The 26,857-nt window shown below is 43.8% G+C and overlaps 1 protein-coding gene across 3 annotated transcripts in view; it reads right to left on the reverse strand.

The window, feature by feature from the left end:
- Positions 1-1,994: 1,994 nt before the first annotated feature.
- Positions 1,995-26,857, reverse strand: part of KIF1C (kinesin family member 1C) — a 33,324-nt gene continuing 8,461 nt past the window's right edge. For all 3 annotated transcript variants that reach the window (XM_043963369.1, XM_043963367.1, XM_043963368.1), the window contains exons 14-23: positions 26,392-26,561; positions 26,164-26,243; positions 25,951-26,026; positions 14,645-14,724; positions 13,603-13,697; positions 9,848-9,931; positions 8,581-8,767; positions 8,315-8,387; positions 7,137-7,748; positions 1,995-6,165 (exon numbers count right to left, since the gene is read on the reverse strand). In XM_043963369.1, the coding sequence (XP_043819304.1) occupies positions 5,482-6,165; positions 7,137-7,748; positions 8,315-8,387; positions 8,581-8,767; positions 9,848-9,931; positions 13,603-13,697; positions 14,645-14,724; positions 25,951-26,026; positions 26,164-26,243; positions 26,392-26,561 (2,141 nt within the window). In that variant the 3' untranslated portion in view covers positions 1,995-5,481. The remainder of the gene's footprint in view (positions 6,166-7,136; positions 7,749-8,314; positions 8,388-8,580; positions 8,768-9,847; positions 9,932-13,602; positions 13,698-14,644; positions 14,725-25,950; positions 26,027-26,163; positions 26,244-26,391; positions 26,562-26,857) is intronic.

Raw genomic sequence — 26,857 nt, forward strand, 5'->3', positions numbered from 1 at the left:
CAACCCAGGACCACCAGGCCTTGCCACCTGCTCTGTAGTTGAACCCAGAGAAACAAAGGAAGATTTATATGAACTGATTCAAAGTGAAATAAGCAGAACCAGGGAACTGGTACACAAAATGGACACTACAACCATAGTAAATGGAAAGAATAACAAAGCAAACCGAATGTTGTAATGTTATAAGAACCAAATTTGAACTGAAAAAAGATATGAGAAGGCACCATCCTCTGTCTTCATTGTAGGCACAAGAGTGTTGTCAGCCTTTTTTGATGTACTGGTTAGTTTGCTGGATTATTTTTGTATTGTATTTCCCATTTTTTTTCTCTCTGGGTAGAGAAGGAAATATAGGTGATGCAAAACAAAAGATAATAAAAATATATTAAGCAAAAAATAATTTGCACTACCTCCATCATTGAGTTGTGAAGAAAACACAGTGCAGGCAGTTCCCTCTAACTGAAGATCTTTATAGCTTGGAAGATAAAAGTTGGCTGAAGCACATAGCAATTAAAGGGAGTTGTCCAGTTGTTCAGGGTCAAATAACAAAATGTCAGAGGCAGAATCTGAACTTAGGTCTTCTTGACAACAAAACCAGCATTCTAATCACAAAGTTACACTGCTCCTTATACCCTAAAGACACAAAAATGAGTTGCTGTTACTGTCTAGGGATAGCAGCATGAATTCTATGAGGGTTTGGCTAATCTATTCAATGAGGATAAATGTATGGAATCAATAGAAATAATTTATATGAGTTAAATAGAAATTATTTAGATTTTTCAAGCTTCCACCAAAAGTTTTGTCATAAACAGTGGACATATTTATTGACAGAAAGGAAAAACAAAATGAGTCAACCTGGAAAGAGGGCTGGAAAAATCTAGGTTTGAATCCTGCCTGGAACAACTCCTAATTGTACAACCATGGACCAGTCACCTAATAATATCCCTGAGAGATCAGTTCCCTCATCTGTGAAGCTGCAGTAATAACAAAGTATTTACCCCTATGGAATTACGTGAGGATCAAATAAGATAATATATGTAGAGCCCTTTGTAAACCTTAAAGTTGAGGATAGATGGGTAAACATCTCCGTGTCAGCTGAGACCTATCTTTTTTGGGGGGGGCAGGGGGTGACAAATGCTTTTATGACACTTATAGTATGCATGTGCCCTTTGTGACACTTAGGGTCTTGTAAAAGTGGCATTCTAGGGGCAGCTAGGTGGCGCAGCCGATAGAGCACCGGCCCTGGATTCAGGAGGACCTGAGTTCAAATCCAGCCTCAGACACTTTAACACTTACTAGCTGTGTGCCCCTGGGCAAGTCACTTAACCCCAATTGCCTCACCAAAAAAAAAAAAAAAGTGGCGTTCTATAGTGTAGTAATGACATTAGCACAGTGCCTGGCACATAGTAGTGCTTAATAAATACTCCATGTGCAAACAGTCCAATACATCCTTTCTTAAACTTATAGAAAGGTAATGTCATTATGCTAATTATCCAGCAAAGTATACAATATCTGAGCTATCCAACTGCTGGAAGTCTCCTTAAGGCACCAGTGAAGTAGCTACCATAATTTCACTCCAGCAAATATCCCCAAAAGCTATAGACTTCCCACTCACTTACAGAAATTGATCAGCCCACAAACTATTCTTATTCACTACTGCTACAAGCTGACCAGATATGGAACTTAAACTAGGGAATGGTATGTAATATTTATCAAGACACCTATAGTCCCCAACCCCCTATATGGAATCTTCTCTCCCTCTTCAAAGACCTTTCCCCCGGGAAGGGCAGGTAGTACAGTGTATCAGATAGAATCAGGATTGGAAAAGATTGGAGTTAGAAAGATCTAAATTAGAATACCGCCTTAGACAGTATGACCCTGAGCAAGACACTTAACCCTTCTCAGTTTGTCTAGAGGGGATGGGATTCGATGACCTTTAAGGTCCTTTTCAACTCAAAATCTATGATTATGTGATATGATATACACGAGTACAAATTCAATGTACTTTGGCAACAGTTTATTGGACATAATTAAAATGAAAGGAAAATATTAAACACTACTATGTAGCACCCTCCTCCACCCATAATCTCCCAAAACATCTGCTTATCTTCCCAGATCTTTTGGGGATGCTAGAGAAACAAATCTGAGCCATTCACTACCGTAGATCATAGAAAAGAGGAAGGGAATCTTCATGGGGAGCTTGGTGTGAGTGGTCTTCCCCTCTCCTCCATTTTCCCCACCCCAGACTTGCCTTTGCCACACAGATCCCTGCAGTTTGGGGTTTTGGGTGCCGTAAATATGGGGAAAGCTGGTTCTGTTCTTTTCATCCTAATCACCAGCAGTCTCAGGCCGAGGCAGTTTGTGGCTGCTACAATCACAGAGTTAGTGGCTGCTTGCCCATAAGGTTGTCAGTAGCCCTGGCTCCCATCAACAATTACTGGGCACCTCAATTTTCCCCAGGATAAGAAACACCTAAATCTCAAGTGCAAATGTACAAAGAGTTCCAGACCTCTACCTCCTTCCCTTTTCTCTTTGTCCTTGAGCACATTGGAGTAATTTTATTTCCAAGGCAGGACCCATCAATCCTGCCCCCCCCAAAAAAAAACAACACTGACATCTTAAAAGAATGTATTGGTACCTTCCCCTATTGTTGGAGGGTGGAAAACTATAGGGTACAGATTATTTATACTGTGATGTTTTACTTTTTTTGCAATAGTGGGTTGGAGAGAGGGAATATTTAGAAATGGCTATTTCAGTACAAGTTTGTGCTCTTTAATAAAGTGTGTGGGTAGTCAAATACAGAAATGACTTCATAACCTCACCACGGTTAAGCACTTTCTTGTTGAGTTCTGGGTGCATTTGGTATGTTCCTTGCAATTTTCTCATGCATATATTATACTGAAGTATGTTGGTTCAAATGATAATCGTGACACCACACCCTTTCTGATCCAGTCTCCCCATCTATAAAAAGAAGGATGCTTGTTCCACCTACTTCACAAGACTGCTGGGAGAATTCTTGCCAACTTTACCATAGAGACTTGAATGTTCTTGGTTATATGTACAGTTGGTATCCCTAACTGGAGTACATGCTCCTCGTGGTAAAAATGGTTTCTTTTCTTATCCTCTGTAGTGTCTTGTACCATACTAGGCACAGAGTAAGTGTGCCAGTGAATTCAATCCCAGTGAATGAATTAATGGACTATCAGTTACAACCTAGATCTGGGAAGGTATTTCACTCTGAAACAATAGGCAAAATTATCTCTGCAAGTGGCTGTCAAACAAGAAATCAGTCATCAAGCAAAATAGAAAGTTTCCTACTTTGATACAAATTATTGATTGGCACCTAGAAATCTATGTAGGTCTTGTCATCATTCAAAGCAGACAGGGTGAAGTTGGAAAAGGTCTAGGGGGCAGCTGAAACACTGAGTTGCAAAAGTTTACATGAGGAAGGACTGAAAAAATTAGGCTCTCACTGAAAAGCTGAAGACAGAAAGCAGACTATCTATCTCTAAGCCTGTGAAAGGTGACTAGGATAGAAATGGGTTTGTTCATCAAACCACTGAATCCTAAAACAAGTATCAATTTTCTAACCCCCAGAAGTCTGAAAATAACTTAGGAGCAAACAAAAGTAACAGAGTAATAACTAGAAATGTTTGCACCTAAGAAAATCACCACAAACTACACCAGGGAAACTACATATGGTAAAATTTCAGTTGAGTTGCTTGGGGTGGGGAGAAGGGACATTGGAAAAAATCACCCCAGACTGCCCTTAGGTAAGGCTAAACTCTGTTGTTTCTATGCTATTGAAGGCCAAATGCTATCAAGTCCTTCTAAATTTAGCACCCCGGGATAAAACTTAAGTTGCCCTGGTCTAGTTATGGCACTGGTTGGTGCAAAACCTAGGGCACTCACTCCCTCGATGATAGCAAAGGCTGAAAACATAATTATAATAACCAAGAAAGGTTAACACAAGTGTAGAGATAATAAACCACCGATAGGTTAAATACAGATATTCCTTTTTGTGGAAAACTGCTTTCCCACAAGTAGCATGTCAGATACAAAATGCTAGACTGGCCAGGATGCTGATAGGAGCCAGTAAGGCACATCTTAAATTCCCTTACTCTTCCATTCAACCCCTTTTCTTTTTTCAGCCCAAGGGCCAATCAATAGTGACACTTGATAAGACTTTGGTAAGGCAGGGTGTTTAGATGTGAAGTGCTAACACAGAAGCACCCGAGTTCTCAAAAGATGTGCAGTAGTATGTGTGTGGAGTGTGTCACGAGATGCCCTGTTCCCATCCCCATTGTAGGACACTGGCTCTATTCTCGGCTTAGGATCAGGAAATTCACAATAATAGTTCTATCCAAAGAGGTACAGTCACCTCCTCCTCTAAGTCCTAAAGAGGTAAAGAAAGTGAAGTATGTGGGAAGGAAGGGGAAGGAGAAGTGGAAGAATCCCAAAGCCCAGCTAACAGGGTCTGGAGGCCCCACTGTCTGGGAATCCTTTGTTGCCAATTTAAATGTTCAGTGTGTTGTGAACCCTCATGGCAAATACTATGCTGTAAGTAAAATAATTTTGAGAATCTCTGGGCTATACTCTTTATGAAAAAAGGAAAGACATGGCCAAAGCAGTGTCAGAGTGAGGAGTAAAACACTCTCCATAGAAGCCCTGAAATTTCCCTAGAACAAATAAGCAGGGAGCAGGTCTCCCTCATTAAAGGGGTATTCCTGTAGCACTCCCCCCCCCCAAAAAAGGCAAAGCAACACCAGGTGTATTCAGCCTGGGCAACGGAGGCCAGACAACACATTCACACACCCAAGACAAACTTGGGCAGAGCCTTGTTGATTCTCCTGGTCTTCTATTCCTCCCAGTTTCTTCCTCAATCTGTTACACACCTCTTGCCTTGTGCCCCCCATATACACCATCACACCACCAATAACGAGCCACAGACCTCCCTGTTTGCTTCCTTTTAATAAAGGGTCCCACCATGCTGTGGGACCTCAACCAAACCTGGCATGCCCCTGAAGATATAGCGGAAGGCCTGGTGGGGGAGGGGAACTCTTAGGACAGCCCCATCCCGTTAACACAGAAACCCAGCAGACACTGGTTTGGGGAGGGAATTTCATAATGCCCTCTTAGTGTCATCATACCTGCCCCACTTGAAAACAAAAAACAAAACCCAAACACACAAAACTGGCTACACAGCACCCCACTCTTAGCAGCATTTAGGGAGAGGTACCCCCTCTGGGAGGCACAGCCTCAAGGCAGCCTAGCCCCCTTCCCTTCCCTTCCCTTTGGTTTATTCCTGGCAACACAGCACTGTTCGTCCTACTACTTCCTCCAGCTCCTAGACCAACCTGCTCAAGTCCCCCATCACCTACTCTGCCCCTCTTGCCTCTGCCCCTGCCTGTGCCAATAATCCTACGAGTGGGGGAGCAGCAGCCCACATCTCTCCTCTCAGTAAGGGGCCCCAACTGGGCCCTAGCCTCACACAGCTGCCCCTTTTTCCTTGAGGTCAGGGGCTGAACGCTGTCGTCTCATTCGAGGAGGTGTGGTGTAAGGAGGATATCGGGGACCAGAGGGCCGCTGAGCTGGGTAAGGCTGAAGCTGCTGGGGATAATAATTGTGCTTCTTGGGTTGAAATTGTTGGGGTTCAGGTTGGCTAGGACCTCCACCCTTGGGGCGGCCCCCTCCATCCAGGGAGTTCCTTCGGGGCCTGTGGGGCCGTCGAGGACTAGGGGGCCTTCTAGAAGTGGGGGCTGATACAAGAGTACCCTCCTCAGGGGGTTGGGGTATGGCCAAAGCCTCCCCACCTTCCCCGACCCCAGGCCATGACTCCCGGTGCTGGGGGTTGCTCTTGAAGGGAAATCGCAACTTGGAATCATGTGGTGGAACAAATCGGGCAGGAGGCCTTCGAAGCCCCCCACCCCGGCCTCCAGCAAGACCTTGTAGCCCCTGCAGGCGCTGCTGCTCCTGCTTGAGCCACCTAAGACGGCCACGGCGGAAAGCGGGGTCTTCTTCCATCAACCTGGACACTCGCTCCCAGCTTGAGGGGGGAGGGGAGGGGGACTGGATAGTGGGGGTAACAGCCCTAGGGGTTGCCTCTTCTGGACCTTCTATCCCTTCTGAGGCCGCCCAGGTCACTTCAACATCCTCTTCATCCTCATTATCCTGTGAAAAGTAGGGAGAGAAAAGTGAGAGGAAAGGGCAAGATGAGTGGGAAATGGGGATGACTGGGTCTAGGAAGATAGAGAAGAGGGATGAGGAGAAAAAAGCCCAGAGAAAGAATGGCCCATTCGTTCAGCATTTATTCAGTGCCAACAGTGATTTACTGTGCCTCTAAGCAAGACACTTAACCACTGAGCCAAAATAATTTCAGCATGTGAGAAAGGAACTATACCAAATAGTAAAGCTATATATCACTTCAAAGAGTTCTCATTCCAATCATAGAACTTAAAAGATGGAAGAAATCATTAATCCAATCCCCTCCTTTTTTTTTTTTTGTGAGGCAATTGGGGTTAAGTGACTTGCCCAGGGTCACACAGCTAGTAAGTGTCAAATGTCTGAGGCCGGATTTGAACTCAGGTACTCCTGACTCCAGGGCTGGTGCTCTATCCACTGCGCCACCTACCTGCCCCAGAACCCAGGTCTTTAAAGGGCACAGGTGCTCTTTTTACCCGACCATATTGTGAGGATAGCATTCTGTGAACTATCCTGAAGTAGTCCCTTCCAACTGATTTTTTTTTTGCCCTTTTTTTTTTGTGGGGCAATGGGGGTTAAGTGACTTGCCCAGGGTCACACAGCTAGTAAGTGTCAAGTGTCTTAGGCCGGATTCGAACTCAGGTACTCCTGAATCCAGGGCCGGTGTTTTATCCACTGCACCACCTAGCCGCCCCCTCTTCCAACTGATTTTAACTACATAGTTCAGACTACATCAGGAGCCTTACAAAGAACAAATGTAGGAGGAACAAGAGTTAAAGGCTAAGTACAGAAAAGAGAAAGAATCCAATGATGGAATGGATGACTAGGTAGGAATGGACAATAGGAAGAGAAGCCTTAGGAGTGGAGACGATGGGGAGGAAAGCAGAAGCCGGCACCTAAGGGGTGCTTGCTAGGGTCCAGACATGGAAGTACTGACTCACCTGTGTGAGGGGGATGACTCTTTCCATCCTCAGCATTCGATCCCTCAGTGCTCGAAGTTCACGGTCCTTGGTGCTGTTTTGCAACTTCACCTCTTGTAGAATTCCAGTCAGCTTGTCAATGTGTGCTCGGAGATCCTCCACCTCAGCTCCTCTGGCTCCATCCTCAATAGACCCTCCTCCTCCACTTCCCTCTTCTTCCCCTACTGTATCCCAAACATCTCTTGCCACAGCCCGCCAGGCATCCCCAGGCCCTTCAGGTTTGCCATAGGTACGGCACAGCTCCTTCATCTTGAGGGCAGCCAGTGCCTCAATCTCTGCCCTCCCATGCCGGAAGTCAGCCAGTGCCACCTCGTAACAGATTTCCTTCACTGCCTGCATCTTCAAGTCTGCCATCGTGGCCCAGCGGGGGTCCTTGCCCTGCAGCCGTCGCCTCTGGGGAATCTGATAGACTCGCCGTGGGGCCCTGCGCTTACCACTGCTTGGCAAGCCACAGCGCTTGACGATGGACTGAACTGTGGTGGGTGGAAGCTGCTCACGCAGTGACGAGATCAGCCGCCAGCTCTCCTCACAAGAGCGTTTGTCTGAGTCATCTCCGCTGTCTGAGTCTGCATACTGGGGTCACAGAGAGTTCTGGAGGTTAGGGTTTATAATACACCCTGTGTCTACTGGTCCCAGTATGTCACAGGAGAGCTAAGACAGCTAACAGCTAAGCTGTTAGCAAGCACACAATGGTTGTTCAATTAATTATGGCACAAGGGAAAGACACTAGCTAGGAAATGAGAAGACATGGAATCTCTTCCTGGCTCTGCCACTAATTAGGTGTATGATTTCAGACAAATCATTTCTCTTTTCTGGTCCTCCATTTCCTCATCTGTAAAATGAGGGGTAGAACAAGATCCCAGAGGTCCCTTCTAGCTCTAACCAACATTTTGTGATAAACTCCCTTTTTCTACTTTAATCTTTTCCCCTACCCGACTATGAGCTTTATTTTCTCCTATTACATCCCTGAAACTCTCCTTTCACCCTAATCCAACTATTTCTACTACAGTGCCTACCTTTGCCTACCCCCAAAGAAACCATGTTCTGCCTACGGTTTCTCTAGTCCCAAGATCAGTCTCATCGTCAATGCTAAGGCCCACTTTCTCTGCTGACCTCCCCACTCCTCCAGCATCACTCACCAATCGATGCTGCTCTAACAGAAGATCGGCCTCTTCTTTCTCCTTCCGGTACTGATTCTCTAGGTCCTGTAGTCTAAAGTGGGGGAGAGAAAGACAAAGCTCAGGAGCACTTTTTTTTTCTATGGGCAGTGAGGAGAGGTGGCACAGACTAGCACACGAGTCAGGTGTCTAGATCCCCTAATAAAGGAATGGTAGCAGAGCAGAGCAGGGAGGGGAGTAGATACCTAGGCACACTCCTCCCTCTTCTATCCCCTCCCCCAAGGCACCTCTTTTCCATTTCCAGCTTGATATCAATGCCCTGCTGCTCTAGGAGCTCTTTCTGGGCAAAGTTCCAATCCACAGGTTCAGCGGGTGGTCCTGGGGGTGGAGGAACCCCTCGCTCTCGTTCTAGTCGAGCCTGCTCAGGGTGATTGAAGCGGAAGACATGGTTCTTGCCCAGGACAATACGGTTCCCTATACAGAGGACAGAAGAAGAAAAAATAGATAATTTTCCATCAAACATTTCTCTACCTACAAGCTCCACCCACATCCAAAGAGGGCACTAGAATTTTCCCGAGATTCCAATGGGCCATACCACCCTCTCTCTCTCTTCTGTCTGAAGTTAGATGAGCTTTTATGTGCCCCTGCCCCCCCCCAAACCAATCACAGTTATCCTTCCCTGCACTTTATTTCACCCAGATACAAGGAGCCTCACCACTGCCTAATCCCACTATATATCTTTTCTAGGGACCAACTGGCAGTGAAGCAAGAGATGCCTGCATGTTCCTGTCCCCTTGCTGCCTGAGCCTGACTACTAGATCCCTGCATCTGTCTCTTAAGCTCCATCCCTTTGATTAGTCTTGTATACTCTTGGCAAAGCATAGAATGTTCCTCATGCTATCTAACCTTGTGGATAAGAGAAGCAGGAGGAAGAACAGTCAGTTAATAAACATTTATTAACCACCTACTGAGTGCTGGGCATCATTAAGCCCTGAGGATACAAAGAAAGTGGGCTACCACTTCCATAAGGACATACCCTACTACACAAGCATTGGCTGTAGAGAAAGAAAAAACTTACAAAGGGGGCAGCTAGGTGACGCAGTGGATAGAGCACCGGCCCTGGATTCAGGAGTACCTGAGTTCAAATCTGGCCTCAGACACTTAACACTTACTAGCTGTGTGACCCTGGGCAAGTCACTTAACCCCAATTGCCTGGCAAAAAACCCCCAAAAAACAAAAACCAAAAAACTTCAAAGGGCCATACCAACTGTTTTCAAGTAATTGAAATATCATGTGGAAGATGGGTTAGGTTTCTTCTACTGGACCTCAGGGAGAATGAGGAGCCATGGGTGGTGGTAAAACAATTCACTGTAACTGCCCCAAAGAGAAATGGGCTGCCACAGGAGTTATGCCTTCCTTCTTACTCAAGGTTCTCAAGTCCCTTCTAAACTCCCAGACTCTGTGATTTTATTTCCATGCCTCTGGCCTCAGGCTCCAGCCTATAAACTCCAAACCCACCCAATACCAGAAACCCCACTTCTGAGGCCCTTCTACCTGATCTTAGCACCAGTGGCTGGGTCACAGGGTTCCCATTTACATATGTCTCAGCTCCCTCACAGGGCTCCAGAGTCACCACAACTAGGAAGAAAAAGGAGAGTTAAATACTGGGGAATGATCAAAGTGGGGTGGGGTGACTATGGGCTTGTACGTTATAAGCGCCCTGCTTACACTGTCCCAACCTCCTCCCAGCTCCCCCAAACCAGTTGTGTAAACATTCACACATGAGCACTCTCACAAATGTGCGCGTGCACACACACACACACACACACACACTCTCTCTCTCAAGCTCACAATGCCCCTCCCCCTACCTGTGGGGGATGGATTGGCCCCGCTGGTGGCAGCATAAGGAGGGAAGAGTAAAGGAATAGTTAGTCCTAATTCAATTGCCTTTGCTGTGGACCTCCTCACCCACCACAACTATCACTGTCCGAAAAGCCCAGAAGTGCTAGGAGACAATTCTAGTCAGTCACTTTGATCTCCAATCTTCTCATTCCTTCCTCCCCATTTCCACTGCCATCATCAACACAGTCCTCCCTAGATTACAACAGGTTCCTAGAGTTCTCCCTAATAGAAGTAATCCTCCAGAGAGCTGCCTGACCAATCTGCATCTACAACTTCCATCAGATAATTGCCTTTCGTTGGATCCCAACCCTCTCTAGAATAAACGGCCTGCCTCTGATAACTTGTTTCTACTGTAACTCCCACTAGTTATCTCCCCTACTCTTCCTCATGAACTCTTTGCTCTAGTCAGGTCCAGCTTCTCCCTTGTTTCCCACAGACATCATGCTCAGCTCTTCTGTGCAGTTTGCTTAGGATTCTCCCCTCTCCCTCCTAAAATGCTTTCTTCCCATTTTCTTTGTCCTTCAATATTAAGGTGAAGTTCTGCCTCTTCCATGAGACCTTCCTGGGTTAGTCTAAGGTGGCCTAGAGAAAGCCCTCAAGAGTTCTGGGTATATAATGGGGGCTGAGCCTAGGGATTGTGGATAGGGAAGAAAGTATAACCTCTAAAGTAGGGGCAGGAATCTGGAGGGAGAGGAGGAGAAGGGAAAGTGAGGGAGAAGGGGGGGAGGGGGAGAGAAGGAGAGGGAGAGATAGGAAGGGGGGGAAGAGAGAGGGGAAGGAAGGAGGGAAGGAGGGAGGGGGAGAGAGAGAAGGGGGGGAGGGGAGGTTCAGGGAGGAGATATGGAAAGGAGATATGGCCTAAGCTGAGTCCTGAGGAAGTGTTATTGTCATGGGGGAAGGAGAGGAAAAATTTCTAATGTGTATGGGTCAGGGAGCTCTTTGGACACCCTGGAGAAAGAACAGGAATCACTTAATCCCATGTTCCAAGATGAAGGACATCTGTGTAGGGCTAGCTAGGTCCTAGGTGCCTCCAGGGCATGAGGTTGGATGCCCAGTGTTGGGCCTGCAATGTGGGGTAGTGGAAAGAACGCTGGATTTGAAGAAGTTAGAAAGACCCAGGTTTGAATCTGGGACTAACTACTTTATCTCTGTGACCCAAGGTCTCATCTGTAAAATGCAGAGGTTACCTAAACCAGAGGTGTCAATCTCTCCTGGGCCACACGCAGCCCTCAAAACTCGGAATGAGGCTTGAATCAGATTAAAATGTAATTGGGAAATGTTTAGCAAAATAAAAATACAACATAGATAATGTGAACCTGTGGTTTTCTACACCAGATCTGTTTCTATTTGAATCAGATACTACTGCTCTGGATAACAGTGCTGAGTCTTTTCCAGCACTAAATCCAGAGATCCATATTGATTCCCTCTTTTTCTAAATTCCTCTACTACCTATCCATACCACTCAGTTCAGCACTTAGATATAACCTTGCACTGTTGCTGATTTATTTTATTTTTATGCACTTGTATGCTGCTCATAGGCCATACTTGTGTCCCTATCTCCTGCCAGAGTGTCTCAGCACTGTGCTGGACAAATATCTAACAGAAACCCAACAAGTGACTTGCTAAGTTCAACCTCACAGCTACCCAAAGAGCCTTGAACTTAGCCAGAACAAACCACATTAACCTTCTGGGGTGACCATGTGTGACTGTGAAGTCACAGTCCTTGAGGCTGACTGTGAAGCACCATGCCCCAGGTGACCTGAGATGCGGAGTAGGGCACACACATTTTCAGACATGGTCACTGTGGTAATTTATTTGGCTCAACTGTACTTATTACAAGGCAGTTTATTGGGGTGGGGGGAGCCAGAAAAATCACTAGAAAGAGATGATTTTTTTAAAAAAGGAAAGGACACCAATAAAACATTAAAGAAACATCAATCTTCTGAACCCACGCATGAATTTTACATGAGTAAACCAATGTGGGGGGGAAGGGGAAGAAAGAAAAAGAAAAGCCAAAACCTCAACCTCAGTGACCACATGTGTTCCTCCTCCCGTCCCGAGGGCAGGAAACAAGTCTCTTTCGGTCACAGCACATGAGGCCCTCCCCCTCCCCTGCTTGCCTCTTCTATTCACTTAGCTTGGCCTCACTGCATATGGACCCAATGTTTCTCCAAAGTTATTTGACTGGTTCTATCTATAAAATGACATCTGGGGCAGCTAGGTGGCGCAGTGGATAGAGCACCAGCCCTGAAGTCAGGGGGACCTGGGTTCAAATCCGGCCTAAGACACTTGCTAGCTGTGTGACCCATGGCAAGTCACTTAACCCTGGTTGCCTCACTCAAAAAAAAAAAAAATGACATCTGAACCAAAAGAATCTTTTGCTTGATTTGAGTGCCTGGATGCTACAACCACCCCTGAGCCTATTTCCTGAGAGCCCCTGTTTCTACAGAGAACAGGCTGACAAGCCTCTTGGAAGACTTTGGAATTCATGCTCACTGGGTCAACAATTCTCAAGTCTTTACTGCTTACTTACTCCAGAGGACTAAAATTGCCAGAAGTTTTTACTAAAAAGTCAATCATGGGGCGGCTAGATGGCGCAGTGGATAGAGCACCGGCCCTGGAATCAGGAGTACCTGAGTTCAAATCCGGCCTCAGACACTGAACACTTACTAGCTGTGTGACCCTGGGCAAGTCACTTAACCCCAATTGCCTCACTAAAAAAATAAAAAATAAAAAAAAAAAGTCAATCATGGGACAGCTAGGTGGTGCAGTGGATAGAGCACCAGCCCTGGAGTCAGGAGGACCTGAATTCAAATCCGACCTCAGACATTTGACACTTACTAGTTGTGTGACCCTGGGCAAGTCACTTAACCCCAATTGCCTCACCCCCCCCCAAAAAGTCAATCAGAAGCAACTTATGCTAAAACAAACACATATTCCCAAAATATACCTTGATGCTGCTCCTGCCTGCTGAGGAGACAAAGGAAATAATGATGGTCTGTCCTCCTCTCTACCAAGTCCCTGTCCTCTCAACCCCACTTTATCCTCCAAAATTTTCCCTGGGAAATAACGCCTCCCAATCTGGTCATACCATTATTATTCACAGACTTAGAGGATGGCAGAGCTAGGATGTACTTTAGAGATCACCTAGTCTGGCCTTTTAAATTTTACATATGCTCAAAGGAATGCCCAGGGAAGCAGCAGACCTGGTATTACCTGCCCAGTGTCTTGACTTGCAATGACCTTATAATGTGATACATTGATGGATGTCTTCGAAAAGCATGCATCTTGTGTCTCCCTTCTTAGGCCATCAAGGCCAGGCACTGTCTCTCTTCATTAAACATTTACCCCCCCCCCAGCACTGGCAAAGGGTTCTACAGTCATTGGGTGTTCATTGCCCCAGTTACCTTCTCCATCAGGCTGAGTGAGACTCCGAAACACACAGTGCTTCTCTAAGATGAACTGCCCAGTCAGTTTGATGTCCACATCTACTTGGCCTACTCTAGGGAGGGAAAGAGGGAAATGGTAGGTAGATTATAATGACAGGGAAGGTGCGACCCTGGGCAAGTCACTTAACCCCAACTGCCTCACTTAAAAAAAATAAATATTAAAAAAAAATAATGACACGGAAGAATCTTTGAAAATTCCAGGATCCCAGCTAGAGGAAAGTAGGACTTTCAGAAAAAATCAAGTCCCTGGGCTGGTATTGAAAACTAGGGTAACTCCAAGAGGTGAGGTCTATTATACTCCCTCTCTTTACCTACTCCCCCACCACAAAGCTCTGTCTACCTATTTTTTACATTTCTATTCAAGTGGATAAGATTAAAATTCATGCAAAGAACAATCCTGAAAGGGAAAAAGAACTCCCAGGAAAAAAATCCTGAAACATAGGTGAAAAAGGACTAGTCCTATCCCTTTGCCATGGTAATAAAGAGAATCTGGATTAATTTTATAATTATTATAATAATATTATACATGTAATATTTATGTAATTTTATAAGCCTCAGGTGGTAGAACCTATCTCCTTTCTCCCTCATCTTTGGGGCTCCCAAAGCAACTAGCCACTTTGCTCAGGGATATTCAGTAACTATATAAGGGGAACAGAGATAGGACTAGACCTACTAGTGCTAGGATTGGGACCTCCAGTCTTATATTTGATTGGATTTTTTCCTTAAGCCTGGATAACGATGGTCACAACCTCACAAAGAGGGTAGAAAAGTGAAGTCACACATGGGCAAGGTAAGCAATTTTCCAAGGTACTTTAGAATGCCTAAGGGTTATTAATGGCTTTATTTTCAAAGACTGGGATTAATCTTAAGTAGACCTCTTTCTCAGGAAGTAGAGACAAAGAAAAACACCAAAATGTCACTTCTGCCAACCAAAAGGTGGTTGGCCCTGGAAGCTAACAATAGGTAAACATATAAAGGGGTGACTGAGGAGAAAGGCTACCTGGTGATACCATCTTTAATATGATAGAGCAGACACTCTGACATCAGGGGATCTTCATTTAGGTTCACTAGATGAGGGGTCTGTAGGAAGGAAAGACACAAGTTATCAAGAGGAGAGGAGAACCAGTCAGGGAATAACAAGGGATAAAGGGAAGGGAAAGAGGCATGAGGGAATGAGTAGAGATCTTGGGAGTCATGGAAACAATCATAGGAAAAAGATCAGAGAGCATAAAGGGATGAGAGAATAGAGACAGGTAAGATCAAAGATAGAAGGGAAAAAATCAGAGACACAGAAGAGAAGCTAGCCATGAAGCACACACAATGTAATGGAACACAGCCACTTACTAGGCTGCAAGCCAGGATGCAAGACTGAAGCTGTCTCCTCTGACTGGTGGAGAGTAGGAAGGGACCCCTTCCCACCCCCCCACTCCTTTTGTGGAGGCTGACCCTATTATGCCCCGTGTTACCACACCAAAGCCTCACCCTTTGTTACCAATAGGTAAGTGCCCAGGAAGGCAGGTGTTACCAGTGATACTAAGACTCCTACCTTGGCATCTTTTCCCTTCTCCAGTATTGGATTTGAGAAGGTAGGGCTACAGTCCTAGTCCCTCTTAGGAACTAGATTTGAAGGCGCCCCCCCACCCCCAGAATACACAGACAGGCACCACCTAATTTACCCTACATCAAACCCTATGAGAAAAGGGACATCACCCCTGCCCTCTATAACCTCTGAACAGTTAAATATCTCTTGCTGCCAGGACCTCACCCAGGCCTAGATAGGAGTCAAGTGCAACCTATACCCCCACTGCTGCCTGTCCATCATAGGATAAGACAGAGTGAGAATTCAGTCAGACCCTGGGAATCTGATCACCAGGGACTGATGAATCAAATCATGAGGCCTGATCTTACTACTTCAACTCTCTACCTTCCTGATGTCTGCGACAGAACAGTACCTTGTATGTAGGATAGGAGGTCCAGTTAACTAGCCAGTGTATAGCTATCAAATTGTACTTTGTAGGGGCAACTAGGTGGTGCAGTGGCCCTGGATTCAGGAGGACCTGAGTTCAAATCTGGCATCAGACACTTGATACTTACTAGCTGTGTGACCCTGGGCAAGTCATTTAACCCTCATTGCCCTACAAAACAAAACAAAAAACAAATTTTACTTTGTCCTCCCCATAATCCTTCTGATTCAGAGTCACCATCTGACACTCTGAGAACCCGAGGTCCTGAAACTCTGCCTCAATCTTTGACAAATTTTCCCTCATCTAAGATTTCTTTCTTTCACATTCTTTCCATTTTCTTATATTTTTAAATTTTATTTTTATTTTTAGTGAGGCAATTGGGGTTAAGTGACTTGCCCAGGGTCACACAGCTAGTAAGTGTTAAGTGTCTGAGGCCTTATTTGAACTCAGGTCCTCCTGACTCCAGGGCTGGTGCTCTAACCACTGTGCCATCTAGCTGCCCCTTTTCATTTTCTTATAATCTCAGAAACTTGGTTCTCTCCAAGACACAGCATCCCTGGCCATCCTCTATAGTGCTAGCTACTCCTTTTCTCATGTGCCCCTAACACAGTAGGCAAAGAACATATATATTCTTTGCACCTCAAAGCTACTTCCAGATGCTCCCTCTGCTCCGAACACTAAGCAGCCCCTCTTCTTTTGGCAGTCATCCTATTCTATCTCTTGTTCTACAAGACAGCCTTTTTTTCCTCAAGGAATTCAGTAGCTGCCTTCCTTTCTACCAACCCCTGCTCTCATACTCTGGTATTTCAAGATAAATCCTGATGCCTTTCAAACTGACTAACCTTCTGGTTCAATTTTTGCCATCAACCAAAACCGAGCCATTTTCCGTAGTTTGGTCTCTGAAATTTCCTTTCTTGTCTTTCCATCTCTCCTTTGGCTTCACTCTTCCACAAAGGATTATGGTAACAGATTGAGAGCTGGAAGGAACCTCACTGCAACCTCCACCCTCTGTATTCTCCCAGATCATTATCATTTCCCTCCTTTCAGTCTTCACCCTACAGTTAATGAGTTAAAATTACACCCATATCCAAACCTGGATTATTTCTAGCATCACAGATTTAAAGCTGGAAGGGACCTTAGAAACTATCTGGTCCAATCTCCTCATTTTACAGATGAGAAAATGAGGTCCAGAGGTTAAGTGACTTGCCCAAGATCACACAACAACTAAGCAGCAGAGCTGGGGAGGTCTGAAACCAGGTCCCCTGACTCCAAATCCAGCATTCATTCCCCTGTACCACACCACTCCTCTGCTCCTGCTCCCATGGGGCTGAATATCCCAATGGAGAAAGTTACACCACTACACTGACCAAGTTAAGCAGATACAGAACAATACACCATGTGTATTAAAATGACCCTGTGGAAGAACACTAGGCCTCCCTCAACCCTTTCACAAATATTAAGAAAGCCTATTTCTCAGTATCCTAGCCTTTGGACTACTTATCTGAATGAGAAACCCTAATGAGTCCTGCTGTCGATTCTGAAACAATGCCCTGCACTGAAATCACTCTTTTTGAAGGCCTAGTTTCTAAAAGGAGAGGCATGGTTAGCCCAGAGAGGACTTATGATAAGGATAATACTTTGATTACTTCAGTTAAAAATCTTAATACCTCCCAAGTTCACCTTTCACCAGAATAATCCTTAGGGGAAATGGTTAAAGAGGAAATGAATGGTTTTGGCAAAATAATTTTCCAGGGAATGACAAAAGTTAAGGAACTACGGGGCGGCTAGGTGGCGCAGTGGATAGAGCACCGGCCCTGGAGTCAGGAGTACCTGAGTTCAAATCCGGCCTCAGACACTTAACACTTACTAGCTGTGTGACCCTGGGCAAGTAACTTAACCCCAATTGCCTCACTAAAAAAAAAAAAAAAAGTTAAGGAACTACTATTCTGATTCATGAATCAAAACTGTTCTCTGAACTTTCACCTGAGATCTTACTGCAAAATTGTGTCTTTGGGTGAATTACAAATGACAACTCAAAGATGGCTTGTATCATAGTGAGATTTACAACAGCACAGGGAATGTCTGTCTGCCCCCTTTGGGATTCCTTTCTCTTTAAGCAGCTATGCTTTGAATTAGAAACATTAAATTAATAAACCTGTCTCTGGTGGGCTTTGTGCCCCAAATGCAGAGTAATGAATTTGTTTCTCCACAATTACAATTAATAAATTAAAACAACACTAAAAAAGAGAGAAAAATATTATCTGCAGTGACTAATCTTGGTCTCAGAGAACAGATAATAAAACACTTTGTTCCTCTCAAAAAAAAGAAAAGGGGGAACTACTAGTACAGAATGTTACATTCTCTCATAAGCAGTTGTTTTTGTAGATCAGTTTTAGTTGGTTTTTGTTACAAAGTAGGGTTCAATTAGGTATAAAAACAAAACAAAACAAAAGGCATCAATAAATCTTTTAAAGGGAGGACCCTCCCTTCCACCTGAACCTATAATCTCAAACTATTTTCATATTATCTCTTTTTTCTTTCACAAAATCCTAAAATGCCAATAACACCTTTTAACCTTCCCATTACTTCTCAAACTCTTACTTCTGATCTCTCCACAGAACTGAAACTGAGTGCTAAATCTCTTTTCAGTTTTGAACCCGCTTTTCTGTTAACTTTTGACACTGTCAACCACCCCCTCTCCTCTCCTAGTTCATCTTCCACTATCTGCCTCACTCTCCAAAACTGACCTCTAGAGACCATATTCAGAAGGAACTAAGTCACTCAATGATGAAGTCCCTGGGATCATGCTTCTTCAGACTAGCCACCATCTTCTACTCCATCATTCCCAAGTACCTCTCCCTTCCTTTCTACTTCTTGCTTACAATCTAGTGGTGCAGACAACATGCAAACACTATGTACATACAAACTATAGCCAGAATAAAAGGAAATAATCAACAAAGGGAAGATTGTAGAATTAAGAGGGATCAGGAAAGGTTTCCAGTAGAAGGTGGGATTTTAGCTAAAACTTGAAGGAAGCCAGAAGGCAGAGATGAGGGGAGAGAGCATTCCAAACATGGGAGGTCAGTCAAAATGCTCAGTCAGGAGATGGAGCATCTTGTCTGAGTTCATGTTTGCAACCTCAGGCATCATTAACTGCTTCCTCTTCTTCCTCATCCCCAATACTGTCAACTGCCAAGTTTTGTGGCTAATGCCTCTACAACACATCATCCCGTACAACCCTTTCCTTACATTAACACAGCAACTATCTTAATTTAGGCGTCTTGTCTGGATGACTGCAATAACCTATTGGTCTCCTTATTTCTACTTTCTTCAATATATGAAGCCTTCCCCCAAACTTCCCAGTTGTCAGTGAGCTCTCCCTCCTCAAACTGCCTTGTCTTTATTTAACTGTGTACATGATGTATTTCCCCCTAGTAAGCTCCCTGAGGGCCAGAAATGTCATTTTTGTTTTTGTATCTTTTGCATTTAGGTCAGGGTCTGACACATGGCAGAAGTTTAAGAAATGTTTGTTAAATTGAATAATAAAATCCTACAGAGCAATTTAGAACTATGCCCAAAGGGCTATAAAACATTACATACCCTTTGATCTACCGATATCCCTACTAAGTCTGTATCCCAAAGAGATCATAAGGGAAAAGGACTTACATGTGCAAAAATGTTTATAGATGCTCTTTTTGTGGTAGTAAAGAATTGGAAATTGAGGGAATGCCCATCAATTGGGGAATGGCTGAACAAGTTGTGGTATATGAACATAATGGAATATTATTGTGCAGTAAGAAATGGTGAGTGGGTGGATTTCAGAAAAACCTGGACTTACATGAAATAATGCTGAATGAAGTGAGCAGAAACAGAACATTGTACATAAAACAGAACATTGTACATAATAACAGCAACACTGGGTGACAGAATTAGCTCTTCTCAGCAATGCAATGATCCCAGATAATTCCAAAAGACTCATGATGGAAAATGCTCTCCAAATCCAGAGAAAGAACTATGGAGTCTGAATGCAGATTGAGGTATACTATTTTCATTTTTTGTTGTTGTTTTTTTATTATTTCTTTCTTATGGTTTATCCCTTTTGTTGATTCTTCTTTCACAACATGACTAATGTAGAAGTATGTTTAACACGATTGTACATGTATAACCTATATCAAGTTGTTTGCTGTCTTGGGGGGGCAGGAGGGAAGGAAGGGAGGGAAGAAAAAATTTGGAACTCAAAATCTTACAAAAATGGATGATGAAAACTATCTTTACATGTAACTGGGGGGAAATACTATTAAATGAAAATTTCAAAAAATAATAATAAAATCCTACTTTATAACAGATAGAGATTATTGGCAAGAACCCCCTCATATAACATTGTTTTCACTTAAAAAATAGCAGTATCGGGGCAGCTAGGTGGCGCAGTGGATAAAGCACCAGCCCTGGATTCAGGAAGACCTGAGTTCAAATCCGACCTCAGACACCTGACACTTACTAGGTGTGTGACCCTGGGCAAGTCACTTAACCCCAATTGCCTCACCAAAAAAAAAAGAAAGAAAGAAAGAAAAAAAATAGCAGTATCTATGTCTTATCTCATTCTTCCCTCCAGTTTCAAAAGGAAACAATTTTCCTTTGCATCTCAAGAATTGACCTTTCCAACTTTACTATGAACCACATTTTAACCTAATAACTCATATTTATTCAACACTAACATTTAAGAAAGTACTTCCCTCAAGACAGCCCTGTGAGGCACTTATTATAAGTACTTATCCCGGGGCAGCTAGGTGGCGCAGTGGATAGAGCACTGACCCTGGAGTCAGGAGTACCTGAGCAAGTCACTTAATCCCAATTGCCTCACTAGAAAAAAAGAATAAAAATTAAAAAATAAGTACTTATCTCCATGTTACAGAGGAAGGAACTCACACTAAAAGCCTACATGACTTGGACACAGTTATATGCTAGGAATGTAGGGTCACAGATTTCAAGCTGGATAGGACTTCAGAGGCTGTCCAATCCAACCCTCTCATTTTATAAAGAAATTGAGATCTAAGGAAGTTAAGTGACTTGCCCAAAATCACAAAGGAAATAAGTTGATTTTTTTTTACATTCTTTTTTTTTTTTGGTGAGGCAATTGGGGTTAAGTGACTTGCCTAGGGTCACACAGCTAGTTAAATGTTAAGTGTCTGAGGCCGGATTTGAACTCAGGTCCTCCTGACTCCAGGGCCGGTGCTCCATCCACTGCGCCACCTAGCTGCCCCCAAAGGAAATAAGTTTAAGAGGTGAGATTTGAGTCCAGGTTTCTTTCCACTATCCTATGCAGCCTCCCTAAATCTTAAGTGTCAGACTGAGGATTCAAACCAGTTCTCTGAATTCTGGTTGCACTGCATGTACAATGCAGGCCCCTACTTCTCCTGAACCTTCATTTCCTCAATTAAATACAAACCTCTAATATCCTGTCTGTCTATCTGTCTCTAATGATCAAAAGAGGAATATGCAAACATGCTCCTATCTTTCAACCTCTTAAAGAAGGCTTCATTTAAAGCCTTCCCCCGTACTAATTCATTTGCTTCTTCTGCCTATCATACTCCTTTCACGGATGCTGCCTTTACTTCCTGGCCCTTGTCATCTGTCTCTACACTTCTACTGGAACAGCTCTCTCAGAAACTCATAATGATTCCCTTCTTGCCAAGTTTAATAGTCACCTATCAGTCTTTTGCTCCTTGACCTCTATGTGGCATACAGTATTGTTGGCCACCCCATTTTGAGAAAGATCCCTCCCCTGGCAGGGTTCTGGTTAGGGTTCTCTTAGCTCTCTAAATTACTCTATTAATGAAAAGGTGAGATAGCTACACTCTGATTGGAGCACTGGAAGATCTGGGTTCAAATCTCGTTTTGGACACTTAGGCAAGTCACCTAACCTCTCTGAGCCTTGACTTCCTCCAATGTAAAATAAGATAATATAGCGGTATTACCTACCTCAGAAGAGTTGTTGTAAGGTTAAAATGGGATGATGTATATAAAGCACTTTGCAAACCTTCAAGCCAGAAAGTCAGTCAATACACAATTAAGATCCTGGCACTGGGCTAAGCACTAGGAATACAAAAAGAGGCAAAGATGGTCTCTGCCCTCAAGGATCTCATAATCTAATGGGGAAGACAACAAGCAAATAAATATGTACAAACAAAAAGGATAAATAGGAAATAATTAAGAGAGGAAAAGCACTAGAATTAATGGGGTTGGGAAAGGCATCCTGTAGTAGATGAGATTTTAGTTGGGACTTAAAGGAAGTCAGTAAGTGGAAATTAAGAGGGTGAGCATTCTAGGTATGGGGGACAGTCAAAGAAAATGCCAGAAGCCACGAGATGGAGTGTCTTGTTTGTGCAACAACCAGGAGACCAATGTTACTGGATTAAAGAGTATGTGTCATAAAGTATCTGAATATATAATATGTATATATATGTATACATATACACACATATATGTTATTGTTTTTACTGTTGGCTTCTCTTATTCCTCCCACTTCTAATTAAAGCTTTTTTTTCTCCTTTTTTTTTTCCAGGGCAATGGGGGTTAAGTGACTTGCCCAGGGTCACACAGCTAGTAAGTGTCAAGTGTCTGAGGGTGGATTTGAACTCAGGTCCTCCTGAATCCAAGGACGGTGCTTTATCCACTGCACCACCTAGCTACCCCCTTCCACTTCCTATTGTGGGTGCCCTCTAACCCTATCTCTCCTGGCCTTCTGTTCTCCAGTTACTAACTTCAGAGAGTTCATCTACCACTATGGAGCCAATTATCACCTTTATACCAGTAACTCTTACATCTTGAGACCTAATCTCACCTTTAGTCTGGGTCCCTCTTCTAACTGCCTAAAAGACATCTACATGCAAATGTTCCATTCTCATATAAAACTAAATAAGTCCCAAAGTAAAACTTACCAACTCATTGCACCCCTTCCCAATTCCCCAATTTTATTAACACCATTTCTTTGTCTCTCTGGTTAGAAAACTTTGGGGTTATCTTTAAGTCTTTTCTTCCTCTCATACACTGTCACCAAATTCTATTACATCTACAAAATTTCTCTTTTTTTCTAATAATAAACATTTTTATTTATAGTTTTGAATTCAAAATTTTATCCCTCCTTCCTTTCCTCCCCCCTCCCTGAGGTGGTAAGCAATTGGATGTGGGTTATACAAGTGCACAAAATCTCTCCTTTTAAAAATGATTTTGCCTATCAATTTTCATTGCCACCACTTAAAACCAGAATCTTCCTGCCTTATGTCTAGACCAATACAACTGTCCCAAACCCAAGTCCTACTTTGGGCCTTAATTTCATTTTCTCTTACTTTCTACACATGGTTGCTAGACTAATCTTCCTAAAATACAACTTCATAGTCTCAGAATTTCAGAGCTGGAAGGGTCCCTTGTAGACATCTAATCCAACCCAAACTCAAAAGGAGTGGTCACAAAGAAATGGTCCTCCAAACTCTATATAAAGATCACCAGAGAAGAGTGCACCTGTTCCCTCTGAATGCAGCTAATTTAATTATGGGATAGTTCTGTTAGAAGTTTTCCTTGACATCAAGCACAGATTTGCCTCTTTGAAGTTTCGATCCACTGCTCCTGCAATGTTGGGCCTCTGGGGCCCAACAGAACAAGTCTCATCTCACCCTGCTTCATGTCCCTTCATGTTTTCATGTCTCTCCCTTGCTTAAGAACCTACTCCCTACCCCTTACAACATCCAGTGTGACCTGTCAAGTCCAAACTGCTTAGCTTGGAATTCAAGGCCTTCCAATTCTAGATGAACAGTCCCAACTGTCCAGTATGAAGTATCTGATCCAAATTAGTCTCCTCATGGTTCTGTACACAAACCAAAATAATTCCCATTTCTATCTTTACATATGCTATTTTCCCAAGATGGAATGCCTTCAATTCAATCAAATTCAGTACCCACCAGAAGACTGTAATGCTCTCCCTCATTTTACTCGGCCTGTACAAATACTTCTCATCCTTAAAGGCTTAGCTAAAGTGCTCCTTCCTCCATGAACCTGACTATTCTGGCATCAAAACTTAACCTTTCTCTGATTCCTATTATACTCAGAATCAGGACTATACAATTTAGTACTTCATTTTAATGTTCATTAGCCTTGTCTCCCCAAGCAGATTATAAGCTCTTAAGGGATGGCACCTTCCGTACTGCCTTCAAAAATATACCCAAGTCTCCATCTTTAAAAAACCTTCAAAAGGCACTTCATCGGGGCAGCTAGGTGGCATATCTGCCCTGGAGTCAGGAGTACCTGAGTTCAAATCTGGCCTCAGACACTTAACACTTACTAGCTGTGTGACCCTGGGCAAGTCACTTAACCCCAATTGCCTCACTAAAAAAAAAAAAAAAAAGGCACTTCATCCCTCAAGCTGCCATACTAAATCTCTCCTCCCTTTAGCAGCTGAACTCCTAGAAAATGCTGTCTATATGTGTTGCCTCCAATTCCTCTCCTTTTACTTACTCCTTTTTGCAATGTGGCCTCTGACCTCACCACTCAAATAAAACAATAAAAATAGTTATCAACAATCTCTCCCCCCACCCCCCCAGAGCAATGAGGGTTAAGTGACTTGCCCAGGGTCACACAGTTAGTAGGTGTCAAGTATCTGAGGCCATATTTGAACTCAGGTCCTCCTGAACCCAGGGCCAGTGCTTTATTCACTGCACCACCTAGCTGCTCCAACAATCTCTTTTAATTACCTAATTTGATGGTTCTTTCTCAGTCCTCATCTGTCACCTTTCCACTGAATTTGATACTGCTGACCACCCTCCCCTCCTACACTCTCACCTTTGGGTTTCTGTAAGCCTACCCTCCTGATTCTCTTCCTACTTGTCTGACAGCTTCTTCTCAGTTTCCTTGGCTGGTTCATCATCCATAACATGCACCCTAACTGTGGACTGTTCCCCAAGGTTCTGTTCTAGGTTCTTTTTTCTTTCCCTCTACACTACAGGTCCTTAACCTAGGTACCATGAGCTTGTTATTTTAATATTTTGATAACTATTTCTAATAATTGGTTTCCTTCTTCTTCTTTTTGGTGGAGCAACTGGGGTTAAGTGACTTGTCCAGGGTCACATAGCTAGTGTCAAGTGTCTGAGGCTGGATTTGAACTCAGGACCTCCTGAATCCAGGGCCAGTTCTCTATCCACTGTACCACCTAGATGCCCCCATTGGTTTCCTATGAGTTTTATTTTATGCATTTAAAAACCCTTATTCTGAGGAGTACATAGCCTTCACCAGACTACCAAAGGGTTCTGTCCATGACACAAAGAAGAAACACTTCTTCAAGACTCTTTCTCTTGATAACCTCAACAATTCCCATATGTTTAACCGTCATCTCTCTATAGATGACTCAGATATATCTGATCCCTGTCGCCACTGAGCTTTGGTCCCACATCACAAAATGCCTATATGGGCATTTGAAACCAGATGTCCCAGAGAAATCTTAAAGTCAAGATGTCTAAAAGTAAACTCATTTTCTTTTCCCCCCAAACCCTCCTTTCTTCCAAACTTGCCAATTTTTGTTAAAGGTATCGCTATCTCAGGTTCGTAACCTCAGTATTATTCTGGACTCCTCACTTTCCCTAACCTCCAATCAGTTGTTATCTTGTCATTTCTACTTCCACAACATCTCTTCCACCAGACCCCTTCTTTCCACCCTGAGTATCTTAGTTCAGCCCCTCATTCTCTCTCCCCTAGATTATTATCATTATTATTGTTTTTTTCCTGAGGGGCAATGAGGGTTAAGTGACTTGCCCAGGGTCACACAGCTAGTAATTGTCAAGTGTCTGAGGCTGGAATTGAACTCAGGTCCTCCTGAATCCAGGGCCAGTGCTTTATCCACTGCGCCATCTAGCTGCCCCCTTGCTGTATATACTTGTGTGTATGTGTATTGTCTCCTCCATTAGGATATAAGCTTCCTTGTGGGTAGGAGGCTCTATCTTTGTCCTTTAATTCCCAAAAGGAAGTTTCTATCTTTGTTTTCACAATCCCAGTTCCTGGAAGATAGTAGGTACTTTATAAATGTTTGACTAATTGATTTAGAGCAGGGACTTCTGCATGCCCCTACAGAGCAGGGCACATAGGCAACTCAAGTGGCTGGGAGGGGAAGTAAAAGACAGATGAGGCTGTATGATAAGAAATCAAGAAAAAGAGGGAGAAAAGTTAGTAATGCTGGAGGGACAGATCACAGGGTGAGACAACGGAATCAAATACAAACATTCCTTTTGCCCACCATTCCTACCATCCCTCCCCTCATTAGTGTAGATTTCCCCTTTGACTCTTCACCTGGCCTTCTCACCTTCTTGGGGGAAAAGACGCCAACAGTCCCCCCATCCTCTCGTACAGCTACACCCATCTCTGCCAGCAATGCTTCTCTGCAGAAAAGGAAAAGAGATGCTCAGATTGCTTCCCTTTTGCTCCCTATGCTTCTTTTCCATAGGAATAGATAAGCCAACCCCTAGTTCTTCCTTTTCTGGACACCTAGGTATCCGTAGACCTCACAAGTCCATACCTCTCCATTCTCAGGGCTTCTGTCTTACGTAGCTTCTCCTCCCACGTTTCATTCAGCTCTGCAATGATCTTTTCTGTCTCCTGGATCCAGAGACAACGGGTCAGCACATCCCCTGACAAGCATCTCCCATGGAGAACTCTCAAACACACAAAGCCCCAGCACCCTCCCACTCCAAGAAACTGCTCTAGCTCCCTCTCCCACTTGTTGATGGACTCCCAGGCTTCTCACCTGTAGTCTCTCCATAGCTTCCTCAGGTCCAATATGGGGCTCAGTATTGGAAGAGAATGATGACTCCAGCTCCCCATTGTGAACGGGGGGACTCAAAGGTGAGTCTGGGGCAGGTGGGGATGACAGAGCAGGCAAGCCAGTCCCACAGCTTCCCTCCTCCAGTTTTGCAACTGGGACAGAAAAAGAGGCAAAAGAGAATGAGTCTGAAAAGACCAAAATACTATAAAAGAAAAAGACATCAAGAACCATGGAACCCTATGGAATTAGAAAGGAGTTTAGAAATCATCTAATCCAGAGTAAGAATCCTTCCTACAGCTGTTCATCAAAAATTCAGTACATGAAGCTCTTAAGCACTATACGACAGGGATGATACACAGACTTCCTGCTCTAAAAGAGCCTCCATTTTGCTGGGAAGATACATATCCAAAGATAAGTAAGTACAAGGTAATTTGAGGATAGGAAAAGC

Source organism: Dromiciops gliroides, chromosome 4 (assembly GCF_019393635.1).
Source record: "Dromiciops gliroides isolate mDroGli1 chromosome 4, mDroGli1.pri, whole genome shotgun sequence".
NCBI classification, from domain to species: Eukaryota; Metazoa; Chordata; class Mammalia; order Microbiotheria; family Microbiotheriidae; genus Dromiciops; species Dromiciops gliroides.